At 43.9% G+C, this 10561-nt stretch overlaps 1 protein-coding gene across 1 annotated transcript in view; it reads left to right on the top strand.

The window, feature by feature from the left end:
* The first annotated feature begins 729 nt into the window (after positions 1-729).
* The window catches only part of ATP8A2 (ATPase phospholipid transporting 8A2), a 315186-nt gene continuing 305354 nt past the window's right edge, over positions 730-10561 (top strand). The window contains exon 1 of the mRNA XM_040057228.1: positions 730-839. Within this exon, the coding sequence (XP_039913162.1) occupies positions 761-839 (79 nt within the window). The 5' untranslated portion in view covers positions 730-760. The remainder of the gene's footprint in view (positions 840-10561) is intronic.

Here is a 10561-nt window from a genome sequence, read left to right as displayed (position 1 = left end):
TCTTCCCAAAACTCAATATATCCTCATCCTGTGGTGATTCTGCCTCATTTAAACCATTCTACCTTGAAGCTCATCTGGTAGATAAAGCAGCCCCTTAAGGTGTGGCAACTGCTGTGCTATGCCTGGTTAAAACCAGGATCTGTAAAGATTCAGAGGCGCTGCGTTAGTTGTTTTTTTGGTGGTTTTTTTTTTTTTTTTTTTTCCCCTATTAAGTTATATTCCTTTTTTTGCCTGTCCTTAGTAGGTAAATTCTCATTGCAAATGTTTTGCAAAGAAAGGTGATGTACTGTAAATGCTACATCGATTAACCTTTCCCCTATTTCTTTTTTTATCCTTGATTTACGGGACATTTTGAGAAGGAACGGTATGTTTTGCCACGAGGCTGGCAACATGCCGGAGCGATGAAAGATGCCCTTGTAACCGGAACAAAGAAGCCCGGTTAGGGATCCTGATCCCAGCGGGGGCTTTCTCGGGATGCTTCGTGCGCCTAAAATGTCTAGTACAATAGTAGTTCCAGACAGACGCCCCAAAACCCCCCGCCAAACGCAGGCCGTGCCTTCACGGCACCCCACGCGATGGCTCCCGGCGGTCGCACCGGGCCGTGAGCGGCTCCCCGGGAGGGCATCTCCGGGCCCGGCCGGGGCTGAGCGCCTCGCCCGCCCCCGCAGCCCCGCAGCCCGGGCGCGGCGGTGCCGGCGGCCGCAGCGCGGCGTCTGCGTGCGGGGGGGCCCGCGGCCAGCGCGCCCCGGCCGGCCGCACCATGCCGAACAGGGCCGGCCTGGACACCGCGCTGAAGATGTCCCTGCGGCGGAAATCCTCCAAGATCCACTCCTCGGCCGGTGAGGAAAGGGCGAGGCGAGGCGAGGCGGGCGGGAGCGGCGCGGGGAGGAGGCGCCGCGGCGGAGGAAGGCAGGCGCGGGGGAAGGGAAGGGAAGGGAAGAGAAGGGAAGGGAAGGGAAGGGATGGCAGCGGCGCCCTCCATGGCGCGGCCGCCCGGCCTTGCCTCCCCGCCGCCCCGCCGGCCGCGGCGCTCGGGGATCCCGCAGTGCCGGCCCCGGCCCCGGGGGCTCCCCTCGGTCAGGAGGGGCCCGCGGCAGCTCTGTCCGCCCCTCCCTGGCCCCAAGGGCACCGCGACCCCGCCTGCAGACCCCGGCCCGGCGCCCCCGCACCTCCCATCCATCCCGCCGCGACCCCAGGAGCCCCGGCACGCTCCTCCCGCGGCGTGAACAGCCCGGAGGGGCAAGGCGACCCCCTTCCTTCTCTTGGTTCTGATGGTTTATGACAGGAAAATTTCTTCTGGTCGGAGGGCAGTGCCGCCGGTGCTGGGGAGACAGGGGTGCCCCCCACCCCACCACGCCGGTCAAGGGCCTCTGTCCCGTGATCAGGAGTGGGGAGAGCATCAGGCACTGCAGTGAACCTGCGGAGAGGTAAATCACAAGGTTTCTTAAGAGGGTCATTTAGGAAACTGTTTTCCAACTAGTTCTTAAAAAAAAAAAAAAAAAAAAAAAATTAGACAGAAATGGAAGACTTTGAAGGTAGAAATCTGCTCCTGAAGGACTTACACTGACTTCTGTAGGACCGAGGTGCATTCAGATTTCAGCTCTGGTATGTTCTGGTTGGGCACAGATGAAGCGTCAGTGACATTGCTGGTGACTTACAGACACCCGTTCCTGTGCAAGTTATTTAGGTACCTAGTACAGTTTCTGTGGTGAGTAAAAGTGTAGTATAATGCTTCTTCAGCACTTTTTGTTTCAATGAGAAATGTGCACATTTCCTGATCAGCTCTGCTTTGGGTTAAATCTCAGGGCACCTTGGAGAGCGTTTGCTGGATTGCTTTTGGATGATGCTGTATTTGAAGATGTCCTTCAGCCACTCATGGCTGTTCAGCTCATGGAACCGACTAGAGCTAACTGAAAGGAGAAAGCCACTTTCCCTTTGGCTCCTCTGCACGACCTGGTCGCTCTAGTAACATTTCCCTGTTTGGTCTCACTGCTTGGTAGCATGTACAGAATTTCAGCATAGCTGCTGAAATAAGTGGGATGCTGAGCAAAGAGGTGTGTAATGCCTGCTTAGAAGAAATGGTAAGGTTTTAGGGTAGGATTTAGCGTATTACCAGCTTTACTTATCTCCAGCCTAAGCCATTCAGATGAAACAGTTGCAGTTAAGCAGATTCCACTTTCCAGTGTTTGGGGTTGTGTCCATTTCTGCAGTCTGGTCTGAAACCCTGTCCTGTGATAGGGAGGATGCTTTCCCATTTAGGAAAGATCTTTTTGTGACTTAATATTTGCAACCCAAACCTAGGCTCTCTTCAGATACCTGATGCTTGGCACTTGGAGAGTGTTTAGCTTCAGTGTGGCACGCATAAGGAGTCTAAGCTTCAGCTTTGGTAAATCACAGAATCACACAGGATGTGTTGGAAGGGACCGCAGAGGGTCCAACCTCCCTGCTCCAACAGTGTCACCCTAGAGCACATTGCAAAGGATTGTGTCCAGACGGTTCTTGAATATCTCCAGTGCTTGGTCATCCGCAATCATACTTGTGGATCTAGGTGGTTAAGTTGTGCCTCAATGCCCGAGGTGCTTGGGGCACACAGATCTTCTGGCTGGGGTTTATCTATACACAGCCTCAGACTTTTACATGTTCCCTGCATTTCACATAAGGAGAATCCAAATTAGATGATACTTTGAAGAAAGGTGGGGGTTGCTGGTCAGCATTAAGATAACTTTCTAGAGCTTGAACAACATATTTCCTATCTAGAATATTTTCAAGGGTAACAAGAATAATATCTAGTGTAGTTCTATATATAATGCCTATAAAGTTACATTATAGAGATTTATGTAACTCACTACACAGACTAACTAAAGGATATGATTGTAGTTGGTTTGGTACACCAGAGCCAGCTCTGGTGACTTAGGACAACCAGAACCAAACTCTCTGCCACCCAGAAAGTCCTGCCTTCCCCATTCCCATGTATTCCCACAGCCTTGCTTGTGTCAACATTAGCCATCAGATGGTTACCTGGATCAGTGCTGATGTGGCTCACTACCAGCCTGTATGATCTGAATGCCAGCAGGGACCAGAAAGGCAGTAGCTCTATTTTTCACAGCATGTTGTGGCTTGATGTGCAAACCTGCTGTGTGTGGGGGCCAAACAGGTTCACGTGAGGGGCTGTGTGAACCCAGCTGTAAAAGCATACATTTGGAGACTGAGCAACTGTCCACTGACAGGCAGTTCAGATGTGGTTGTGTGGTGGCACTGCAAAATCTCAAGACCCTTCTGAGCAGAATGGTGTGGAGGGGGAAGCAGTCACCCTTTTGTCATCCTTAGTTAGGATCAGGTAACTGTCGCTATCCATTGCAAGTGTTTTGTCATCTATGTGTCAAAATGTTCAATCTTCTTTCCATTTTTAGAAGAGAAGATATTTCCTGCTTTAAAGTCTTTTAATTTATTTGCTAGTTTTGTTTATTTTTGAGCGAGTTTTGGTAATCTAAAGTATTAGGTTTTAGTTTGGGTCACTGAGATTTATTTTCATACCTTGTGAAGTATTTCAGTAGCTTATGCTTACTCCTCTTTAGTCAAGAAGAACGCTGTCTCTGTGATGGTCTAACAATGTCTTTTTGTCTCAGATTTTCTACCCTCCTGCACTTGGTAGTATGACTTCCATGTGTGCTAATACAGTATGATGTGTAACTGGTAGATTTGACAGAGTTTTAAACCTGCTTAAGACCGGTATAAGACACTTGCCAGAAAAACAGATGACGTGAAAAGGAGAATTTAGAGATGGGAAGTCACCTTCTGCCACTCAGATAATCACTGCTCTTCTTTTTTATGCACTTGCTCATTAATTGATTTTTTCCTTGTATGAGTATACCTTTTTATTGCTGTAATGTTGTACCAACTGAGCTAAATTGATTAGATTTAAATTATTCTCAAAGTCTCTAGCTCCTTACTGTTGTAACCACAGACATCAAAGACTAACTTGTTCTTCTCCTTCCTGCCTCCTTAAAATCACTAAAAATAAGAAACTGTCAATAAGACATTGGATGATTATACCATGGCATTTTTATTTTTAGGGAAAAAAATCGAATTTCAACTTTATAATGGATTAAAGGTACAACTATTCTCGATATTATTTACTGTGGTCTTTCTCAACTGCTCAGTGATACACATCAGCAAGAAAAATATTTTTAGTGTAAATGTAGTAACAGAATCTTCTCTCAGGACATGAGGAGCTGAAATACAAACATCATTTCATGGCATGAAACAATACTCCTTTTATATGTTTTCCATCTACTTTTCCTGTGAAATACTTGCTTATAGTTTATGCTGGTTTTGATCTTAGAGTCTTAGTCCTTTCCTTGTAAAGGATCTATCTCATGCATTTTTTCAGAGAAATGTCTATGCAAGAATTTCTTGGGGCTATTTTTGTGCTGTGATATAATTACCATGATTGCAACTGTTGGGAAGTGTCATACAGAGCAGTTAAAACTCTACACAGGCACTTGTACTTTGCTGAAAGCTTTTATCCTTGAGCAAAGATGGTTAAGCATTGGAACAGGCTCCTCAGGGAAGTGGCTGGGTCACCATGCTTAAAAGTGTTCAAAAATGAGTAGACATGGGTCTTTGCTATCCGGTTTAGGGGGCATGGTGGCTTTCAGTCAGAGGGTGGACCTGATGATCTCAGAGGTCTTTTCCAATGGTAATGATTCTTTGATTTTATCTGTAGTCATTTACAGGTTAGGCATAATTCCTGTAGATAGATGTGAAATGCACAGGAGCCATAGATGAAATATGTCATCAGCTCTGCATGTTTTACATATGGCTATTGCTGCTTCAGATAAGGTGTGATTTGGTTTTGTGGAGGACAAGTTCAGGTGGTGTAAGAAGCATGGTGAAGGCTACAAAGCTTTGACCTTGAAGCTCACTCTTGTCACCTCTACTCACAGGATACCTGAATCCTATTTTGCAGGAGGATCAGCTGTTGCCTCGGATGCATTTTTAAGCAAACAACCCCTCTGAAGGGGTCAGCAAAGTGCTGAGCTAACAAATTCTTTAAATACTATTATTAAAACTGTTTATCTAAGAACAAAAGCCCTATTCTGCTGAGAGAAATGTACCTGGCAGGAGTGGTACTGGGGGTCACTGTCAGGGGGGTGCACTTCCTCAGCAAACGCTTTAACTGCCCATTAGCATCACCAAGAGTTACTGAAACGTTGAGCGAGAGGATTGCACCCGTAGCGTTGGCACACAGAAACTCTGCTCTGTGACGGGAAGCTTTTCCAGGTGGAGACTAAACTTTTACCAGTTTGGTGGCAGAAGTTACTGCTGAATAGACAGACTACTTCAGGCCGTGTTTGTTGACGCCCACTCTCAAACTGCGTGGTGGTAATTTGGCGTGTTACAGACCTCCCAGTTCTTTTCATCCGTGTTGAGCTGGCGCGCAGTGTAGTATAATGTGCAGCTTATTCTATCACATCAAAGGCCCGATGCTATTTATGTAAACACCAGTGACAATTACGCCTGTTGACAAAGCACTCATCACAATAAACCCCGTGCTTTATGTTACTATGTTTCTATAGTAGCACAAAGGGGAGCCTTCTCATGCTGTGTGGGATCTCGCACGACTGTACAGTGAGGTGGTGACAGTGACAGCACTAACTGGAGGCCAGCCTGAACTTCTGCTGCCTTTGCTTAAAGCTTGTTTGGCTGTGAGAGTTCGTTTGCATTAGAATAGGAGGGAATTTGAAATACCTCTGCTTAGGATGCTGGATTAGAAAAATGTGATTTATGCACAGTTACTGTGGGGCAACTTCATAAATAACCAAGGTCCTAAGTAGAGTGGCAGAAGAAACTTTTTTTTTTTCCCTACTGTGATGGGGGAGGTGAGATTATTAATAAATCCATTAAGATCAAACTAATCAGATGATTAGGAATACAGTTATTTGGGAGTTAATTGTGGACATAAGAGATTTAACCACCCTTCTGTTTCTAGGATCAAATTAAATGAATGTATTTTAAAAAAGTTAAAATTCCACTCTGCTGTATAGAGTGAATATACAATATACAAACTCCCTTATGTTATGCTATTTGAGTATTCATAACTCCATTGCAAACAGACACATGTACTGTCTATTTATAGAAATGGTTTTATTCCTTCTCTGTGCCACTTTCTCTCTCCACAGGACTTTTGTTTCAGATTTTGGTTCTCTAGCAGTGTCTGCTTTTAGTATACTTCCCTGTGCTGGGTGAGTCAGTGTTCTCATTTTCTGGGTAGACCTAAAAGCACTGCCCTACTAGTGTGATTTGGCAGAAATGCCACTGTACTTCCATGAAGGTTTAAAATATCTAACAGTAGAATGACTGCAAGGAAATCTGCTTGTCTGTTCAGGGTCCTAGAATATCACCAAGACGATGGAACTGCTGGGTGTACTTTGGATGGAACTCACTGGGCATAGAAAGAATAATCATTTAGTATTGCATTTCCATTGCCACAAGGTTCGAGCGCAGTCTTGATCTCTGCCAACTCTGCGGGTTTTTTTTTTTTAGCCTGGAAATCTGTGGCTTCTGAAGTGATGTTGCTCTAAAGCATTCCCTTTTTTTCTTACCGTTAACCCTCCTCCCCTCCATAGGAAGTTTCAAGCTGATAGCTCCCATTGACTCTAGATGGTATTTTGGATGATCATCTGAAAACTGATGTCAGCATCTAAGACTGATCACCCTCCAGTCAGCAATTCACAAGGCATTTTTATTGCAGTGAGGCCTTGCTGAGGGCCCTAGGAACAACCAGGTCATCTGTTTCTGCTCTTCTGGAAGGCTGTCAAGTGATGCTCTGTAGACTTGCTACAGGGTGGCACTCTTGGCTGGTTCATTTCCCTTTGGCCAGTCTTGTTTGAGCTGTCAAATATAGCCTTTAAATAATCTTTGAATCTGACAGAGTTGATTCCCTACTTGTGAAGCAATATTCTAAGCACCTATGTTAGCTTTATTACTACAACAGGGAAGTGTTTCAGGCTTATTTTCCTGTACCATGATGTATTGTGGCACATTTTAATTAAGCCTGTAGCAGAACAAATACTAGAATATCTGTTACAGACAGTATCTGTAGAGACCGATTACCGACATGTTCTTTTAAGGGATAGTTAATCACAAAGTCTTTCCTGTACATACACCTGCTAGAGAAGAGCAATATACTAGATTTTGAAAAGGCAGCTGAGTATCTCTGCCTTTCTGCTTCTGGAACAGTGTTTAAATGTGGCTTGCCACAAATATTTTCCTTTCAGTCTCTTATCTTTTCCAGCTAAGCTACTTAAGCCTTTTGGAGCAGTTGCAAGGATGTAAGACATGGCATCTCAGAGCTTTAGATAACTGATTCTCAGCTGGTACGCTCAAAGGGTAATTTGGGAAAGATCACTGACACTGTTGAAGATTGAGAAAATCCCCCCAGATTTTGCAAAGCTTGGGGGTTTATTTTTGGTGCAAAAACCCCCCAAGTAATTATCAATATTGAAGATATATTATTTTCAGTTATTCCAGTATCTGTTAGGAAAGGTCTCAAATTTTTGATTAGCATTATTGCCAACTTTTCATAATAAATCTTGCCCACTACAAAAGTTCCTGGACAGTTTATTTCCAACCCTAGGAGTGGATAGAGATGCCTGCCTGTTTCAAAGTTCCTGGCTGCCAGACTACTGGCTAAGTGGTAGTTACATGGCAGTAATTCTAGATTCTTGGACATTTTAAATGAGATTACTGGAAGCTGCAATGGAGCAAAAAGACCTGAAAACAGAAGATGCAAAATTTTGTGTTTCAAGCCAAGGTGTGATAAGGAAAAGCTGACATGATGCAGATTTTCATGAGTGACCCAGTACAACCACCTATTTGGACTCCTCACAGAAGTGACACAATCCCTATACAATAGGGATTACAATATCACATCCATGTACATGACATTCACAGGAGGTTTTCCTGACAGCTACAGGCGTAGTTATCCTTGTGGTGAGCACTAAAACCAATTTAAATGAACATGAATGTGAAAGTGTCAGTAAACTAATCTCAATACTCTCATGTTGTGGTGAGGAATCACAAGGCATACTGTGGACTTTAAATATATTTCCGCTGCTATCCCTCCTTATATAGGGCATTTTTGTTAATTCTAGTTCTAATTAACAGTTTGAAAACTCTTGGCTTGGGGTATTAGTGCGAAAAAAAGGTAAATGAGAACTTGTCTTCTGCTTGACTAAAATGGAAGAGTTATGATTGTATCAGTTCATAATGGATCCAACAAAATGTGTCGGTTTGTTTTAGCTCAGGGTTTGGCTTTTTAAAGTGCTGGAAATCAGGATTAACACAAATTAAATTAGTGTATAGGTTCTATAAAAGAGAGAAGGCAGTCTGACATATTTTTTAAAACTAACTGCAAGGTCTTGATTTTTAATTCCTAATTTCTTGAATGCAGATGACCAAACCCATTCATTTGATTTTATTAAATGAGCACCTCGTCAGAAAGAGTGAAAGCAAAGTGTTTTGTATGATAACATCACTCTGATAAAGTTTTCTACTTTGAACAGAAGGAGGTCTCAAGTGTTATCTCTTGCCAACCCAGCACTGTTCTGCCTATTTGTACAAAACACAGTAAAGTAATTCTAAGATCCTGTGCCTGTGAGATCTAGGGACATTCAACCCAATGCTTATTCAGAGGATGTATGAAACGAGTACCCCAGGATTTTTTGTGCCTCTAAATACTCTAAGCATACGTTGCCTTATTTAACAGATGTTGTTCATTTGTAAATGGGAGACAAAAGATGCTGAAAGAGCAAGTGCAAAGTCAACATCAGCCATCATAACTCTGAAACAGATACAGAGGTTACATCTGCATTTGTCATACCAGTTACACAGCTGGGAATCAGGATTTAACCTGGATTTATGCATGAATCTGAAATCCAGATGACATTCAACATTTCTGCATCACTGGGAAGGTTCAGCGTAGTTACTGCTTCAGTGGTCCCATGGCTACTGAACTGAAATACACTGACATCAATCCTGCTGCCTTGTTTTGAAGTGGGACAGGGAAATTAAGGTATGCAGGTGCTCCCCAGGTTGGGGAGGGCACCACTTCTGCTTTACAGATTAACAGTCAGATCTTCTTCCCAGAGTTTCACTGATATAAGTCTGCATCTGGAAGCCATCCTTGTGCCATTTACCTGACTGGTCACAGGGGATAAAAGGAGCTTTCATAAGAGCCTACAGACAGACAGGAGGAGAGAGTGCTAGCCCTGTCCCAGCCAAATTTATCCTAGTCCTGCGCTGCTGAAGAGGGGGCACCATTCATCATCAGTCTTTAACTAAAATCCTGATCCTGGCTGAAGTTTTCCCACAATCTTCAGTAAAGAAACAAAAACGTTTATACCCTCTGTTTTTTTATCAAAGTAATTTTATTTACAAATCTGAAATTTGCTTGTCTTGTCTTTCAAAAGCCTTTAAACCCTACCTACGAGTCATCATCAGGGTAACAAAGCTGGGTGATCAGTCTTCAGAAAGAGAAAGGAGTGGCTAGAAAGATCTGAAATATTTGAGGAGAAAGAGTTCACTTCTTACAGGAAAAATAAATTTTGGGGGTCTGGGTCCCAAATTAAGTCGCTTTGGAAAAGTGCAAGTATGAGTCAATGACCATGCAAATGTGCAAAGGAACTCATTACTTTAGAGTTATTTTGGATCCATTCCATCTTGTGAAATTGGAGTGGGACATTGTCCTGGTTTCAGCTGGGATAGAACAGTGAGAAGGTGCATGGTAGTTACTTTCCAGCTGGGGTTAAACCACGACAGATATTTTTCCAGGATTTCTATATAGTGCTGAGCCCCTATAATCAGAAGAATTAAAGATATGTTTTCTGGAGAAGGTGAGTTTCCTACTGTGAGTTGTAATGTATACTGTCACTAAAATTGTCCAGTAAACCCAGATGAAACTTTCCCTAGTGCCTTGCAGGCATCCCTTCTGTCATGGGTCTCCTAGTTGGGACTGTGAACACAATATCTTCCACACACACCATGGCCTCATTACCATTTCCTCTCTTGTGACAGAGTGGGGCATGTGCAAAATCCAAAATCCAAAATCCTACAGTAGACCCAAGAAGGCCTCTTTAGTTGCAGGATCTCCACTGAAAACAAGAAGTCTGGTTTGTATCACAGTACATGCGTCTGCTTTAAATCTCTGGCCATTTCTATCCCTGACTCCATACTCCATGCTATCTCCCTCAGGTGTTCTTAGCCACGTTGGTTCTGGTAGGAATTCAAGTTAGATGCAAGGGACTGTGTTTGGCATGGCATTGGATAGAGCAGTAAGTATTCTCAAAGTATTCCCAGCCTGGACCGCTAGAGAGACTTCAGCAGTCCTGAACTTTCCCCATCAAGAAAGAGTGGGCTGCAAAGATCCTGCAGTCCTCAGCACTGGATGGTTTGGTTAAAGTTTTGGCCTGCCAGCTAAACCTTTTTCTTTGAAGGCTTTCTGCCAAAGTGCCAAAGAGAGAAAAAATGGGAATAAAATAAATGTAATAGTAAATCTCAT

Source organism: Hirundo rustica, chromosome 2 (assembly GCF_015227805.2).
Source record: "Hirundo rustica isolate bHirRus1 chromosome 2, bHirRus1.pri.v3, whole genome shotgun sequence".
In the NCBI taxonomy this organism is placed as follows: Eukaryota; Metazoa; Chordata; class Aves; order Passeriformes; family Hirundinidae; genus Hirundo; species Hirundo rustica.
The sequence above is the reverse complement of the archived record's forward strand: the minus strand, read 5'-3'. Positions and strand labels throughout refer to the sequence as shown.